This window comes from Girardinichthys multiradiatus, chromosome 11 (assembly GCF_021462225.1).
Source record: "Girardinichthys multiradiatus isolate DD_20200921_A chromosome 11, DD_fGirMul_XY1, whole genome shotgun sequence".
Lineage (NCBI taxonomy): Eukaryota > Metazoa > Chordata > Actinopteri > Cyprinodontiformes > Goodeidae > Girardinichthys > Girardinichthys multiradiatus.
In genome coordinates this window covers 7,271,435-7,289,964 of record NC_061804.1, presented here as the reverse complement: position 1 = coordinate 7,289,964, position 18,530 = coordinate 7,271,435, and the positions used below count along the sequence as shown (strand labels likewise).

Below are 18,530 nucleotides of genomic sequence, written 5' to 3'. Positions count from 1 at the left end.
TTTCTTGCCTCGCCTGCAACTGTCTTGAGATCCCCCAGAATGTGCTGGAGGCACACCTGTTGCTGAGCATAGGGACCTCTGGGTTTCCCTACCACACCTCTTACCTCCATGACCCTATCTCAGATAAGAAAGGATCAATGAAAGTTATTTCAACATAGAGTCTGGCCTCATTGTTTGTATGGAACTGGTGTCTCCATTACTGGTAAGATGGAACAGCTGCATGATAAATCAGACCACATGAACTACACTTTTGTTTGAAAACTGTTCTTTTATTGGTTCGTCTTTTGCCAGGAGGGCAGCAGCAGCCACACCACACTGAGAGGAACAAATAAACTCAAAATACAAACAACATTGATGCTCTTTGCTTTCACTGAGTGCTGTAAAATAAATACAACATGGTTATTGTTAGCACAATCATTGCAACCTTTTAAATAAATGTAGATGAAGCGAAAACAGCAGTGGAACCATGTGTGAAATGCATATTGTTTTATATATAATATATTTATTTTAGATATATTTCTATATATATTTGTTCTATATACTCTCCCTAAATTCCTTTACAACTTACAAGATGCCAATTAGCACCAGAAATGATGCTTGCTATGACCAGAGGAAAAGTGGAGTGGTTACTGTGGTAGCCTTTGAACATATAGCAGCAAACAGATTCCTGACACGAGCGCAGGTCCTGGAGGTGACAATGTAGACAATGCAAAGGAGTTGAACTTGCTGATTCATACAGACACAGACAGAATCATCAGGTAAAGTGAGCCGTGGAGGATGAAGAGCAGTAATGCATGTCAACCAAAGCTCTTAAACTCAAAATTAGCAGAGTTTTTAGTCAATGCTTGGCCATTTTTAATTGTAAATTGAAACGTTCTTCATGAATTTACAGAAGATATTTGTATTCAGGTCAGGATTTAAATACAATACCTACAAATAGCAAAATCAGCAAAGAATGGAAGGAGGGAGGGAGGAAGGGAAAGGCAAGAAAGAAAGGAAAGAAGGAAGGAAGGAATAAAAAAAGAGTAAAAAGGATTTGTGGAGGAAAGAGAGAGGGAGAAAATTAGAGAGGAGGCAGGAAGCTATGATCAGGATGAGAGAAAGAAAAATGAAAAAAGAGGGAGGAAAAAGAGAAAGAAAATAGGGATACAGGGGGATTAGGAAGGGAAGAGGGTGAAAAAAGTCAAAAAAAGCAGGGAGGAAAGATGGTGGAAGAAGGAATAAAGTGTGAGTAAAAAAGAAACTGGGAAAAGGATAGAAAGATGCAGGAAAGCAGGAGAGAGAAAAAGGGAAAAAATAGAGGGCGATAGGAAGGGTGGAGGGATGGTGGAATGAAAGCTGGAGGGTGGAAGATTAGAAAAAGGAGGGTACGAGCAAGGGATGGAGGAAGCACAAAGAAAGGGAGAAAATAACAAAAAAAGAAAGAAATTAAGTAAGGAATGGATTAGGATGGAAAGAGTGCATAGGATTCAGACTTCATAGCATAATTATAAATTATTTTATATTCAATGATAACAATAGGTCACATCATCATATCAGCTTTTTAACCCACTAGTTTATGTTTAAGAACACAAACATTAGTTTGACAACTTTTCTGCCACGATGGAAGAAATATCTCTTAAAATTGTTGATTTAAATCGAGTTAATCTGGAGTTAAGTTTAGCTTTTCCTCCATATTTTACCTTTCTGTATGTTTCTGTACATAAAAAAACAGCTAAATAGTTCAAGCTAAAATGTATCCAGTGTGAAACAATTGTTCCTCACATGGTCTTCACAAGCACCAAGGTTTGACTGCAGGTATTCTGCCAGTGCAGGAGATTCTGTGCAGAATCCATCTGGGTCCACAATAATGAAGATGCATTTGAAAACAATTTAACCCAACATTCTTGTTTGCTTAATCAGGCACCCAAGCTGTTCTGCTGCTTTTGAAGCGTAGTCATTCACGGTTTCATGCATGTGCCAGCAAAGTATCGAAAAGTATGAGGAACCTTTTTTTATTTTCATAAAGCATGGTTTTATGTGTCTAGCATCTGAAAAATGGGTTCTCAAACTTATCTTCATTAATGTGGACATAACATTTAAGGATTAGATTGCCTTACTGAGCATCTGATTATGTTTTTGGTGGAGTATTTGCAATGCTTTTGCCATAGACAACACTAAAAGCAGAAAAAAGTTGCAATATTTTGATTAAGAAACCATACAAAAACATTTAATTAGTTGCCAACTCAACTTTCAGTGTAGGATCAGTGATGCACAGAAAAATCTAGGGCAACTCTCACACACAGCAAACCAGTCATGGTTTACTCCAGTATGGACCTTTCACTGGATCTGCATACTTCCTAGGTTTCACCCGCTAGATGCCATAATTGGTTAACAATCTCTCTTTTGTTACTGGACCTTGTCTGGGAAACTGATTTTACATTTAAGGAAATTCCAAAATTGTGAAAACACATCCTCTGATGTCCACAATTATATTTTTTAAATATCTCCAGTAGATCTAGGTTGTTTTGATATTGTCACTGGATGGTAGCCCTGATATTGGTGTTTACACAAAATTGAAACGATGATCTACCATCGTGTTTTTATAACAGAAAACCAACAATTACACATCAATCCATCAAGTGTCTATACCAGCTTGTCTGCTTTGATTCACAGATTAGAGCAAAAGTATAGAATAAACACATGCTAAATTTAGTTGAAGTTTTTGTGTGCTAAATGCACAGAATATTATCCCTGATGCTGTCTGCTATGGTAGCTGGGTTACAACTGGTTTGCCAACAGATATGCCTCTTGCAGCTTGCCAAATTTTTAAAACAGCATTACCTTAATAGGACTGATTTGAGGTGTTTGTTTAGTTTCTGCAGCATGAGTGTGGATGGCAAGAAATATTTTCAAAAAGAGGAATTTGTCTTTTTGTAAATGAGAGAAAATTGTACCACGCTAACATGTACATGTGGGGTCCACACAGCTGGAACATGGCTGAAAATGGGCCTCAGAAGAGACTGTCCACAGCTTACACACAATGGCTTCATCATAACTGCGTATATTGTAGAAAAGTATTTACTTCCTTAAGGTTTCTTTTGTTTTTGCTTTTGTGCCATACCAAAATGTTTGAGATAATTTTAATATCAGACTAAGATCACCTGAGTGAATGCAAAAAGTAGTTTTTAAACACTGATTTCAATTATCAATGGAAAAAAAAAACTTTACCAACATAGCCCTGTGTGAAAATATAATTGTCCCCATGTTAAATCATTACTTTACTGTTTTTTATCAAAGTTTTGGGGTTTAATTTCACTAGCCTGACATGTGCAACCATAAAATCAATAAACCTGCCTGACAACATGAAGTAGGCTAAAAATCACAAACATTAACACATCATGTCTTTGGGACTCTAGCCATAATCCACAAATGGGGGAAAGATGGAATTGCAGTAATCTTTCCCAGGAGTGTCCGGGATAATAAAACTACTAAAAAGTGCTTTAACGACTCATCCTGGAGGTCACAAAAACAACAAAGAAAGCTCTCTTTCAAAAGAACATGCACTTTTTAAAAAAGCCATGCCTTTCTGACAAGAGATCTGTGCAGCAAAAAGCTGGAAAAAAAAAAATTTTACATCATGGTGTGGAAATGAATAACTTGTGAGAGTTGCCCTAAACATTTCTGAAAAGATCACATGTGTAATAAAACAGGAAATGACTCTAATGGAAAACAATATCAGTGTCAGAAAATAAAACAGAATAAAATAGCTATACAGTCGAAGGTCCACAATTACATAAAAAAATGTAGCAAAGTAATATTTAACATATCAGGTCGGTGTGTATGTCTGTGCTTACACAAGTGCACAGACAAGCTGAAATGCATTCATCCCCCCCCCCCACACACACACACACAAACACAGAAAAACATATGCACACAATCCAACCTTCATACACATCCACACCCAAAATCACGTGACTGTTGTATTCATTTGCTTTTGATGCTCCCTTTTTTGAGACCGATTGTTGCATTTCTCCTGCACAGAAGCCTGAAGTGCTGAAATTAAAAAAGGATGACCTCATTGCAACATCAACCACCTCTTTCTTCCCCTCTTAGCATCCCTCGCTCCATCTGCCAAACACCACAACTCCTCACATCCTGCCCGCCCTCCTCACTCCCACACTCCGGTCTTCTATGCCCCATTAAGAGCTATCGTGAAGCTAATTGCCTGTTTGATCAACCCTCTGTGGACCTGGAGCTGGAGGCTTTTAGCCGTCTGAGCTTTAGAGGGAAGACAGAGGAGGCAGGAGGGAGATACAATATAAAAACCTTGTATCTACTTTCTAGCTGGATTGTTTCAGTCCTCTTTCATTTGTTTGTGTTGAGCCTTCGTCAGACGTCATTTCTACCAAAAACTTTTATTCACTCAGATCTAAAAGCATGCTCTTCCTAGGGTAATGTTGGTTATTCACAAAGCTAACCCTATCCTTCATGCACCAAGGTATTACCTGATTGGCGATTGAGTAGATTGAAAAGAAAAAGAGGAGTGGAGAAGGAAGATGGAGGTCAGTCAGCCGGGTGTGGCTGGCGACAGACTGACTTCAAGAGGAAACCCGACCAGACCCCTGGAACTTGAGTAAAGCAGCACAGCTAAAAATATGGACAAGGGAGGCTTCTTCTGCTGACAAAACAACACACACGCACGCACAGGTTGTTCAGTAGGAGGACACACAAACCCAATCGCACACTGCCTTGACACAATGGATGCATCCTCTCTGGTTAAATAATCCCCAGTTTAGTTCTGGGCAAAAAACATCATCCATCCACCTCACAGTGCTTGTCTTTTACGAATGAGCTTAATAGCATTTGAATTCACTTAGTCAGTACATGGTCCCATTTTTTGGTTTCAGATTTCGGCAACAGTCACTTTATGCCCTTTATGCTTTGCTTAGCCCTAGTCAAGCATTCGACGTAGCAAAAAGATTTTCTTTTTTCCCCTTTTCTCCTTAGATCATAATAAGTGCTCAGAACAGCATCGTAGGACTGATTTCAGTACTTGCTCTGAATTTCTGTTTCTGGAGGACAGAGCGCCTGTTGGCAAAGACTGTACACAGCGCCACGGGCCTCTTTCCTTCCTCTCTTGATCAGTCACTCCTGTCTGTGCTCTGCTCGAACTTTCTGAAAAGGGTGGGGAGGAAGGAGGTTTAACAATAAATAAATACATTTTATCACTCTGAGATAACGCGACAGAAGGCAAAGAGAGGATGTTCCTGTTTGAGAGTCTTATTTGAAGGTTAAACAAATTGTTTCTCCTTCTTAGAGCTCTTGTTTTCTGGCATTTAGTCTCCAACATGGACAGGCACAGTAAATTGTAGGTCCACCCTGAGCTGGAGATGTAAATTCAAAGTATATTAGGGAGAACAAAACTTCATGGTGGGTTTGTTGGGTTGGTATTTGTAAGCAGGTCAATCACAATGTCTAGACTTTGGTTTGGCTTTTTCTCAACTCTAAACGTGTCATAGTGATTGTTCCAGGTCTTTGCTTCGTAGCGGGGGATGACCGGCATTAGGATTGGAGGCAGAAATTTTGCGGCACACCGTGTTGGTGTTGCTGCACCTGCAGCCAGGCCGTGTTGCCCGGTCATGTGCACACTGGCATAGTGCAAGACACATCCTGGCAGGGGGGTAGCAGCAGAGGCAGGGCAGACAGAGCGCCAGCAGGGCCATGGTGCTCCAGCGAGCACAGGCATTAGCTGGAGTGCAGGAACATGGCCGATCGGCGCAGTTATCCTCATCATCTTGGGCAGAACAGTGATAGAAGAGGCCTTTAACACAACACAGGCATGTACAGTACTCCACGACACTCTCGGCAGAGCAAAGACAACGTTGTCCGCAGGCCCAGCATGAAGGGAGGCGGCGGGGGCTGCAGCACTCTTGACACTTACAGCGAGCACACCGCTCACAGATGAACAAATGTTCAGTCTCCTCATCCGTCAGCCCTTTACCAAAGAAACTATCGGACTTCAGTTCCCCTTTAGGCTGAGTGTGAACAACTGAACTAAAGCCAGAGTGAGATGGTGTCAAACCTGCCAGAAGCCGCTGGTTGGATGTGGCACTGGTCCGAGAAATTGAGGAACTTACGGTGCTGGAGCGGCTCAGGTGGGCCAAATGAGCATGCTGCTGCTGACTTTGACTGTGGGACAGAGCAGAGAAAGAAGAAGTCTGGGGTTGATGGCCGTATACTATGCGGTCCTCGTGGGCATAATAGAACCCAGACTGGGATGCTGGTTCCAGTGCCACCGGTCTCTCCACATAGTCATTGTTGGCCCGGATGGCACGGATCTCCTCAAGTGAGAGTACTGAGTCCAGCTCATTTCTCAGGGAATGAGTGTGTTCCATCCTGGTGAGCCAGCGATGTGGCACCAGGGCCGGGTGCCAGGGCCGAGGCAAGGGGCTCCCTAATCTCACGGGACGTCAGACATATCTGCAAACAGAAGAGAAGAGAAAGCTGCTTCAGTTTGTGGTGTTTACGCTATGTGAAAACATTTTACTCAACATTTAAAACAATGAACCCAAACATTTTTAATAACCACCACCTGTTGATGTTACTTTTGTTCACATAGCGAGTCCAAGTATAAACCGTAAACAGGAACCTAAATACTATCTTCAGAAATGTTTAAACAACATTTGAACAACAAAAATTCGTTTTGGCAGCAGAAGCTACAAACAATCATCCACCGTGTCACCATGACCGCAGAGGCTCTCCTCTTCTCAAACTAACAGTGTTATTAGCTTGCCAGAACCAGAGAGACACGACCCAGTAATTCAGCATCTGTTAAACACAGCTGCTGCTGCAGGAGAAGACTCCCATCTGCAGACTGAGGCCCAGTTCACACAAATTCAGGCACTCTCCAGGCGGTTCTCTTCAACTGGCTTTAAGTTCTCTTTCAATAGATAAGTGCTATTTGTCCTTATGCTGAGGTGTTTTCTGTAAAAATCTAAAGTGTAAGGGGTATTTTTATTTTTCTACCTTTGTATGAAACTGTGGTAAATGTTATGCAGGATCACTTGGGAAAAGTACTACTGGTTTTACTAGTAGTACAATGACACAAAGCTTAATTTTAGAGATACAATCCTGATAACTGCAGCTAATAAAATTGAAATATTTGGCATCAATAAATGTACAGGCAATTGTAAATATGTAGGCTTCTTTATGTTTAAATTTGTAGAACAAACAAGATGCACAACTTCTGTTTTTTTGTTTCCTTTCCTGGCAACTTTGGCAAACAGTAAAGTGGGTCTGGTTGCCTTGCAGTGTCACAGATTTTTTCTAAAAACTGGAGAACATGAAATATTCCTCCTGTTGCACTGTTGAGTTTATTGAATGAATGTCCTGAGAAGCCTTTTGGACATCATATACTGGCTTTGACTACCGATGACTTAAAGATTTAAAGAAATCTTCAGGGATCATGATGTCACATATTTTAATATCCAATGGGCCAAATTGGGATCAGGACCACAATTTGCAGAAACATGTTTAGAATAAAGTCATCAGAAAATGATAAGAAATTAAATCAAATTATACATTAGATTTGAGAATTTTAATTATCATTGTCATATATCTCCATAATTCATCAAAATTAACAGAGCTTCTGACGAAATGGCAACATGTGGGAACAAAGTTTTACAGTATCTGCCACTTCTGCTTCTTGGTGCACATCTGTATCTTCAGTTAGAAGTGACTGATTTTTTTCGCAACTTACCAATTTTGGTCATGTTTTCATTGTTTTCAGGGTGGACAAAGAACTTCAAATAGTTTATGGGACTTTTGGGTGTATTTTGTCAGCTAGTTTTGAAGGTAGATGACATTTGAGTGCAAACGTATATGGGACTAGTAAGCTAAACACACGTAATCAAGACCTGGCCTCTAGAAAAGGTTATGCAAAGTAACAAGAGTAGATCAAAGAGAATTGTGTGTATGTTTATGCATTTGGCAGACGCTCTTATTTAAACCAACTTAATTTTTTTTTTTTTTTTTGTGGTCCAACTATATTTCTAGAATGAAGGATTTTGGAAGTATTTTGGGAATTAGGGAAGTGGATGAAACTAGGGGTGAACCGATTGCAGTTTTCTGGCCGATCACTGATTACAGATCCAAAAACAGCCTGACCTGCCGATTCCGATTTTGGCCAATACCATTTTCTTTTATAACTGACACTGTCAGGTGTGACCTTCAACATTTCAATCTTACTTTGTTCAAAAACATTGAACAATATCCCTGGAACTATACAAACTTGTTTTAACTGCACATGAGGCAGTGCTCTCAAATATAAATGAAACGTTTAGAGCACTGCAGTTCCTTTAGTCTTTCATTTTCATATTTTAAAAAGAAACAAAACTTGCACAATAGGTTAGACAAGTAGATTAGACTGGTGAATAAGATTGGTTTCACATGTAAATATCAGCCGATCACCGATCTCCCAAAATTAAAGAAATCTGGGTCGATCGATCGGTGCACCCCTAGATGAAACCTAAGAACAGCAACTCATCACTGGAAAAGGAGGGTGAATAATTCATTAGCAGACTTGGGGACAAAAATACTGTTAAAAACTCTTCATTTAACCTGCTGTATTCAAAGACATACAGAACAAATTGCAGCATTAAAGTTTTTCTGTCATTCTGACTGGGTGTGCACAGTCTACTCCTTTGTTTTCTCCTTCCACAGGGCCAGCCATAAAGCAGCAAATACGGAGAGACTGTGCTGGTTGGACAAAGATGCATTTTTCATATTAGTTTGAGAGGAGAGGTCCTGGTCACTAATCTCATCAGACAGAGCGGTGGCTGCGGCTCACTAATAATCTGCTCACCTATCAGACCATCTAATTGTTAAAAGGGAAGAGGCCTGTCGTTCATTTTCATGACCTCATGTTTACTTACAACTGCTGCCACCCCTGAACATGGCTCAGATCCTGGAAGTCACGTGAGATGGTTCGACAAATTAGAAACAAACTCTTTTCAAGCTCTAAACTAAATGAGTGCTAATAGTTTGTGTTTTCACAATGAGTAATAGACTAAAGTAGGGTCTTGACTACACTTCTGCAATTTTGTTTGAAATATTTTTTTTTTAACCTAATGTTTGAAAAAAAAAAAAAAACTAATGACCACTGAGAAATGACAAAAAAGCTAACCATGAATAACCATGTCAGGCCAGGAGGGGGTGACAATTTTATCTCATTAATAAAACGTTTCTGCACAACCACAGTATAATAATGACACTTTTATCACAAAGATAGCTAGATGTATGAACAAATTGTAAAAAAGCTCTACTGCTGTTGTGGTCTGTAGCACATGTTCAATACTTTATTTCATTTAATCCATCCCTTTTAATCTGACTCAAAAATCCGACGCAAACAGCTGCCTTTAGAGTAAGGAAATAGAGTCCACCTGTGTGAAATTTAAGATGAGTATAAATCCATCTGTTCTTTGATTTGTTCTTTCGAGGTTTCTTAGGAAACATTAGTGAACAAACAGCATCACAAAGATCAAGGAACACAACGGACAGGTCAGATGTGGAGAAGTTTAAAGCAGGATTCATCTCACAGGGCACTGTTCCATTTATAATTCAAGATTACACAACTGCTAACCGTTTTTGTACATGACATCCTTTTCAACTGAGAGGTTGGGCATGGAGAGCATTAATCAAAAAAAAACATCCCATGGATACTGTGGAGGAGCTGCAGAGATTCATAACAGGTGGGAGAATCTTTTGACAGGACAACTATTTCATTGTTGCACTTGTCAAATCTGATCTTTATGGAGCACTTGAAAGTAGAATATCATTGAAGTCCCATTTGTAGTGTACTACAAGCCCAGATGGGCAGAGCCCCATCTTTATAATGAGCCCCAAAATGTAATGTTTCAGACAAAATGCAAAACACTATGTGGAGAGGAAAACCTACACTACACATCACCTTGAACACACCAGCCACTTGGTAAAACATGATGGTGGGGATGCTTTTCTTCAGCACTGCTGAGACAGCTAGACAGAGTTGATAGGAAGATGGATGGAGGTAAATACTAATGGAGGCTGCAAAAGACTTGAGGCTTGGGAAGAGGTTCACCTTCCACAAAGACAAACCGCAAACATTCAGCCTACAATGGAGTTGTGTAGTGTTCATATGGTATAGTCAAAGTCCATACCTGAAGCCAATTGAGAATTTGTGTAATTTAATAAAAAATGATGTTCACAGACATTCTCCATCCTATCTGACAGAGCTACAGCCATTTTGTAAAAGATGAATGGGCCAAAATTTCAGTCTCAGTCTTGTAAAACTGACAGAGTTGCAGCTATAACTACAGCAACGGTGGTTCAACATGGTACTCACTAAGGGGAGCTAAATACAATCTCTTTAAGGTTGTTTTTTCTTCCACGTCACAATTATGTGAGTATGCTTTGTGGTTGTAATCCAGTGGTTTCCAAACAACCCCAAAATAACAGTGTCAGAGATTGGTGACCCCTTAAAAAATACATTAGAAAAAAATACAAAAGCTGTTAAAGACTTGAATGCAACAGCAGGACACAGAATTTTATCAGAATGTTTAGGGGTGGCTAATAAGTGTTAAACAAATAACCAATAATTTTACAGTTTGTTTTTTTTCTCACTTAATAAAGTTTGGTCAAATGTATGTTAATACATTTATTTTAATAAGTCTGGAGTGTTTGTACAAAACAATAAACTAGACAGATTTTATTTTGTTTTAGTCATAATTTTGACTTTTTTGTCTGTAACCATATGGAAAGTTGTTTACAGTAACAATATACAGAATTCTACTTTTTATTTAAAATAAATTGTGATTAAAAACTCTTAATTATGAGGGGTCAAAGTAACAAAAATTAACTTGAAATGAATTGAAGGTGTGAAATATTGAACATGGTAAAACTGAGTGCTGTAAAAATCAACTTGTAATTAATATTGCCTTTGTGAAAATTAGAATGTGTGAATTTGGAGGTCATTAAAATGATAACATGGTGAATATTAATGTTATAAATATTCAGGTTATCAAATTTAACATTGCCTGTTTTCATTCACTGCCTTGATTTTAGCTCCTCCACTTTCACCACTTCAGATTTATCATTAAGTGTATTAGATGTAATGTTGCCCTTTTTCATTCACTGCCTTGATTTTAGCGCCCCCGTTTTTACCACTTCAGTTTTATCATTCATTGCGTTCACAGTGTAATTTTTGTTACTTCTGGTAGAAACAGCGGAGTACTTGTAGTCCATAGTCATTCGCATGCATTTTCAGTAGTAGGCACTGATGTCGCTTGCCCTTGTATGGGAATGGGACAATAAATTATTTTCTGGAAGTTCACCAGGGTCCACAACTCGGCACACAGCACTCTCAAAAATTGCCAATATAAGTGGAATGCTGTAGGATTATTTTCAGACAATGTGTGGTGACTATTTGTCAAAGGAAACAAATCAACCAAACTGAGGACTTAACTCAAATAATCACTGTTGTGCACGATGGGTTTGTGGTTTAGGCAGAAGCCTGTTATTCAAAAGAGTCCAATATACAAACAAAAGTATATATTTTCAAAGGTTTATTTCCAGGGAAAAAGGAAAAAGACATTCCACCCTTCCATCCAGTAGTAAAACCCAGTGGTAGGTTCAACACGATGAGCCGGGAATCAGGCGCCTTATCTTTTTTTTTTTTATTATTAACAAAGTACAAAACAATACAGAGCATATATAAACAAACATTAGAATACAAGCTAGGGGTGTGAAATAATGCTAAAAGAAATTAATAATTACACAAGAGAAGAGCAAGGCAGCTTAGAACAAAAGGTTCATAGGAATCTGTTGTGAGATGATTCTTGCAGTTTTCCATTTTTTAACTTAACTTAATGAATAATATTGTTTTAATTTGTTAATAAAACAGGGGAACAAGGGCTTATTACCTTTCCACTTACTGCAATGAATGGTATTTAATGAATGGTGGTATCTAGCTAAAAGAACAAAGCTGCGGGCTGCACACTGGCGCAGTTGGTAGCCCTGTTGCCTTGCAGCAAGAAGGTCCTGGGTTTGACTCCCAGCCAGGGGTCTTTCTGCATGGAGTTTGCATGTTCTCCCCGTGCATGAGTGGGTTCTCACAAGGTACTCTGGCTCCCTCCCACAGTCCAAAGACATGCCTGTTAGGTTAATTGGTCTCTCTAAATTGCCCTTAGGTGTGAACTGGTGTGTGCATGGTTGTTTGTCCTGTGTGTCTCTATGTTGCCCTATAATGGACTGGCGACCTGTCCAGGGTGTACCCTGCCTCTCGCCCGTAGACTGCTGGAGATAGACACCAGCTCCCCCGTGACCCACTATGGAATAAGCAGTGTAGAAGATGAATGAATGAACAATAACATTTATAGCATCTGAGAAAGCTGGACTTAAGTAATCCGCATAAAGTAAAATATCACAAACATCAAACGAAGAATGTTAAGTTTGAGATAAATCCAGTTTCTAATGTCCATCCAAAAACCTTGTGAAAAATTACATAGAAAAAACAGATGTTCCAGGGATTCCTCTGTTCATTTACAGAAAACACATAAATCAACATAAAAATTTAATTTTCTTTCAAGAAACACAGCTACAGGATAAATTGTATGTATTATTTTAAAATGGATCTCCTTCACTTTAGGAGAAATAGGCCATTATAAGAATTTGAAATGAGCAAAAGTCCTGGTTTTGTAATTTGTCTTCAGAGGTTTCTTGAAAGGATTTCTATTATAATCAAAGTAAATCTTTTGTCTCCTGCCATCATTAATAATCTTGTTACATTTAAAGTCAACTAAGCTACAGTCTTTTTTTTAAAGTGGGGATTGAAAAAGTTACTTTTGAATACCCCATGACATTTCTAATTAATTGAATCAACGCTATTGGGATTGCTTTACATATCTTCTTAAACTCTTAATAGCAACAAATAAGATTGAACTTCTAACAAAAGATGAAAAATCCAAGAGATCTCCGTGATAATCTAAAATATCCTTCACAAATATGACACCATTTTCATACCAGTTTTTTATAAATATTGACTTCCTACCAACTGTAATCGCCCGATTATTCCACAGAACTGATAGATGATATTTCAACATAACTTCTCATCCCATTTTCCAGAACTGGAGAACTTGTTTGTGGAAGTTAGATAGTTTTATTGGAATTTCAATCTGAAAAGACTCTCAAAGAGAGGGTTGGCAATTAGAAAAGTTTTAATGATGTGAAATTACATAATTATATCTTTTGCGCTCAGACCTGGGAGGAAGACAAGAATGCTGTGAATGATATGAGCTAAGATGAACATTTGTAAGGCTTATATTTAGAGATGTCTTCCCCCCGATCCGACACAGGTGATGGATTGGCGGCCATGGAGCGAGGAAGCCAGGAGTAGATGTGAAGGAAGATGGTGGAGATGGGGTGGAGGAGGGATGAGCTCAGTTGACAAGCGAGGAGGAACACAGCCGAAGGTCTTTTAAAAACCAGGTGTCGGAAGGTGATTGGATGATGAATCAGACGGACAGGATGCTGATTGGAAGGCCGGGAGACGCACGGGGAAGTAATTGGACGGTGGAGACAGCGAGGGTGAGTCTATCATTCTGAATTTTTGTTTAAACTCCATTTTACTGATCTCAAAATCACACTTAGCAAGGCATTCAATTCCTTCCAGCTGCTTAAGGATGAAATTAGGAATATGAAACCATATAGAATTTTGTTGCAGCTGGAACATTTTAAGCCATTTAGTCCTAAATGCACCGATCATGGCTTCAAAGTCCATTGCATTAATACCACCATTTTCATAGGTTTTAACTAATTGGGAGCTTTTAATGTAATGAGTCCTGTTTCTCTACAAAAACTGAAAAATAAAAGGATCAGTTTTCCTCATATTTTGAGGTGATATATACATAGAATGACATGGATAAATAACCTTTGAAATGCCATCTGCTTTAATTAACAAATTTCTTCCAAAACTGGTCAAGTCCCTTGACAACCAACGGCTAAGACTTTTTTTCAGTTCAACTAAACGATCTGAAATGTTAGCACCTTCTCTTCTTAATACATTTTTAGATACTAGTATTCCCAAATATTTGACTTCATTTTCAACTCTAATTGAAGAAATGCTTTGATGTGTACAATTATTAATGGGTAGAATCTCTCATTTTTATCAAGCACCTTCTCTGGAAGAAGGAGGGAACACTGCTCCGTTGGACAGCTGCTGAAGCGAGCTGGCGCCAAGAAACGCTGAACCTCTTTTTTTAAATTAAATAGAATCTTAATTAACCTAGTAGATATTTGAGTTAAAAAAAATCTACATTCTCGCCTAAAAACATCTTAAAAGTTTATGTGGGGTCACAGAAAGCGTATTATTTACAGTTTTTATTCACAATTTTTGCGACTATCACCTGCCATTGTTGCCCGAGCTCAACCAATGCGCTTTGATCCGCAATGACTCATGGGAAATTGTGAGTCACAAACTACAAAACTCCACGGTCGCGCCAGGGCTGCTGCTGTATTCCGATCTACCGGAAATAACAATTACACTGTGAACGCGATGAATAATAAAACTGAAGTGGTACAAGTTGATGCGCTAAAATCAAGGCAGTGAATGAAAACGGGCAATGTTAAATTTGATAACCTTTATACTTATAACATAAGTATTTACCATGTTATCATTTTAATGACCTCCAAATTCACGGATTCTAATTTTCACAGAGGCAATATTAATCACATGTTGGTTTTTACGGCACTCAATTTTACCATGTTCAGTATTTCACACTCACATTCAGTTCATTTCAAGTTCATTTTTGTCAGTTTGACCCCTCATACTTAATGGCCCTAGCTGCAGCATGAACACACAACTTCAGTCTGGCTTCAGTGATGGACTACGCCGAGTGTTACTGTTGTTTTGGCTGGTGCTGCTCAGTCTGGCTCTGCTGGGGAGTGTCTGTTATCAATCCTTGGTCCACAGCAGCTGGGAGAAGAGTTTGGGTGTGTATGTGTATGTGTGTGTGTGTGTGTGTGTGTTTGTTAAAGGATGTAGAAGGGTGGGGCAGGCAGCATCCTCCCTCTCATGTTACCAGTAGAGCTGAAGGATGTGTGTTTTTTGAGTCACATGTTTGTTATTGTCCGAGGATTCTGGAAAGCTGACTTCCCAAACATGTTTTCCATAAACACATCTTCCAGTAAAAGGGTGTGGGGTGCAGTCTGCAGCAGTCACTTAAATTAGGGTTTTGTGTAAACTTGTAACCAATTCTGGAAGTGAAAAGATTTTACTTTAATGTTTGACCTCTGAATAAAGATTTACCAATTATATTTTAATTAACATTTATGTTTTCCCCTGCCTGTAATTATAGACCTTACAAAATAAATAATTCTAGTTAGTTACTCTTGTATGCAGCAGGTAGCACTATAAAGGAAGACAGAACCTTGCTAACTATAGTACTCTGCAGCAATATATGTATACAGGCTGTTAACCACCCTTAATTTAGTATAAGATGCTTTATGAATCAGGTATGCTGAATAGTTTTTAATTTTACCCATTTCAGGAAAAAACCTGATGGGTGAGGTCCGTAGAAAATGTTTGCTGTTGCATTCATACCTACTTATACAGGTGCATCTCAAGAGTGTTTTAAGCACTGTTTCCTTTCACTCAACTTTCCATTGATATGTTTGGATACAGCACTCTGTGAACAGACATCTTTAGCATCAACGTTTTGTAGCTTACCCACAGCGTAAAGGGTCTAATTGACTGTCTGCTGGACAACTTTAAAGTTTGCAGTCTCCCCAACAACATGACCATTACATTGCTTCCCTGTGTTAAAAAGAATTTTTTCTTCATCTTCTTTATTTATCGTCTTTTGTAGAAATGTTTGGTCTGCTAGCTATAAGCTATAATCTTCAAATTTAACAAAAATAAACATCTGAAATATGGGTGGTGCCAATATATCCTGTCACTCTGTATGCAATGAATCCATATAAAATATAAGTTTCAGTTTTTGAATTGAATTACAGAAGAGCTACCTAAGCTTCACAAAATTGCCAAGAAACAAATTGGGATCAGTGTCACTCAGTAAAAATCTCATCAAAGACTTGAACTTGCATCAAGTCTTGAACTTGTAAGTTGCAAGTTTGCAACGATGGGTTCACTGGGGCTGCAGCTAATGATTAATTAGGTGAGTTGATTACTCAAAAATGATTTTAATCCATCACTGCTTTCTGTAAGGCGCACTTTCTTCGGATGTTTTGCTGCAGCTTTTCGAGTCTGTACTGATGTGCGGGTCTTTTCATTATCATAGAAATTGTCACAATAAAATGGAGATACTGACTAATGATTTTAAACTACTTTTAATTCTTATTTGATCAGCTCCACTTTACAATCTAAACTCAAACCTTAACTGAATTATTCATGTTATTTATTTTCCAGAATTGATGGTGGGTGTTGGTATCCTATTAAATGAGCTTCACACTGAACTGTGCTAGTAAACTTATGGTGAATGAATGGTTAAAATACAGATAGAAACAATTTATTAGCTTGACACTACAAGTCAGATACTAACTACTCCCAATATCAGCATGATCCTCAGTGGTAGACTTTTACACAAGAGGTGGCCGGAGGTTTTATCGGTGGAGAGGTCCATATTCTAACACAGTAAAATATTCTCTTTCTCTAACCTGGTACCTAAAGAATATACCTTTTTGACAACTCTCTATCTCTATTTGGCATTGCTGTGTGCATCTAACCTTCTCTCAGTTAGAGAGGACAGGCTTTGAGATTTGATCCAAAATGGTCAGAAAAATTGCCCTTATTGGTAGTTCTCAGATTCCCGATGAGCCCTCTGTGCAATGTTTTAAGTTGCAAAGTAGCACCTCTGCATGTTTTTCTTTTTTAAGCTCGAATTTTCCTCAATTTCTTTTTTCTACTTGCATTTAGAGAGTAACAAAATAACAGTAATTTGTTACTCTCTAAGGTCCGTTTGTAGTCACCCCAGGTATAAATGGCATTAATATGTTCTCATATAAATTCTCCATGTTTTTGCTCTAGCTGTCCTTGAGGCGCAGCTGAAGCACTGAAGTTCTTATGTTGAACAGTGGACGGTGCTGCAAATAAAATCTGAGGTGGGGGGACATGTAAATCCCCTTGTGACACCTGAGGTGCCCAATAAGGTTCCAGAGGTAGCCAGTCGTACCCTGGCCACCCCTCTAGCTCCACCGCCTCTGATGCTGTGTTCAGTTTGTACTTGAAGTCAAATTCTCTGAGTTCCTATTTTAAAATAAAAGAAGAAAGCCACCTGAAATTGGAATTCTGAGTTATAAAATCACAGATCTCCAAGTAACCGTCTGGCACGTATCGCACAGAACAACCTCAATTTGTGAAATTAGATTGTTATGGTCTTTTATGTCTACTTCTAGTTAGAAATTTATCAATGACCAAATCCCACTGTATTATCAGACATGGGACCAGAACATGCTCCACTCGGGTGTGATGCAATCCCTAAAAGTAAAATCATCCTGGTTTTCCAACCTGCACTTTGACCATGGTTTGACTGGGAATTACGTCATTCTGGGATCCAACAGAACACAAAAATCTAAGTTCAGAAATACGTTACTTTACATTGATGAAGGTTATGTACATGACGCATGTAACGTGAAAATAAATGGCACCGAACTAAGAGGAAAACTGTGACAGAGAGAGAGAGCTGATGGTTTCAGAAGCTGTCAGCAGTAATCTGATGATGGAGCTCTGGGGGAGTATCAGTAATGACTGAGCCTCTACCCTGGGACACCCTGACACACACTCTCCTCCATCACTTCTTGCCATAAAAACACCGTGTACACTCTCTCTTTGCTGCAACATCACTATTTGACACATCAGATTTAAAATCATTCTTCAGTGTGCGATATTTATTAACATGTATGTGTTAAAATAAAAAATACAAATATTTCCTGTTAATTCAGTGTGTCTTCTCTTTTGTCCTTTGTGTGTTCTGTAGTTTAATGTTATTGTTATTATTATTATTATTACTATTATTGCTACGTTATTCCTTTTCATCTGTAAGCTGAACAAACACATTTTCTGTCAGATGTGTGCTTGTTATGATGTTGTCTTTGAGACTACAGTTTATACTGCGCCTTTCCATTACATGCATCTTTGGAATTTATTCTCATATAATGAATTTGTGGTGGAATTTAGGATATTCTCACAATACAATTAAACATTAATGATTTTTTTGCATCTTTTATCATATCACTGTCAGGTTTGGTGTAGCGATCCTAGAATGCAGACGGGCAGGAAGCATAGTAGTGAGGTAGAACAAAAGATTTAATAACTTAAACTCACTTCAGCAGGTGGTGGCAAAAACAGGCATGGACAGGCAGGCAAGACAGTCTTGGCATAAACTTGACATGAGTCAAGATAATAATAGAGTGAAGTGATCCGTAATGTTTCCATGAGGAATGAACAGAATGAAGGTTTATAAATGGAGCATGGTACAGGTGAAAAACTGATTAACATG

The 18,530-nt window shown here is 38.6% G+C and overlaps 1 protein-coding gene across 3 annotated transcripts in view; it reads right to left on the bottom strand.

Moving 5' to 3' along the window:
- Positions 1–248: 248 nt before the first annotated feature.
- The window catches only part of LOC124876862 (protein sprouty homolog 3), a 36,556-nt gene continuing 18,274 nt past the window's right edge, over positions 249–18,530 (bottom strand). For all 3 annotated transcript variants that reach the window (XM_047379883.1, XM_047379884.1, XM_047379885.1), the window contains one exon: positions 249–6,462. In XM_047379883.1, the coding sequence (XP_047235839.1) occupies positions 5,496–6,377 (882 nt within the window). In that variant the 5' untranslated portion in view covers positions 6,378–6,462 and the 3' untranslated portion in view covers positions 249–5,495. The remainder of the gene's footprint in view (positions 6,463–18,530) is intronic.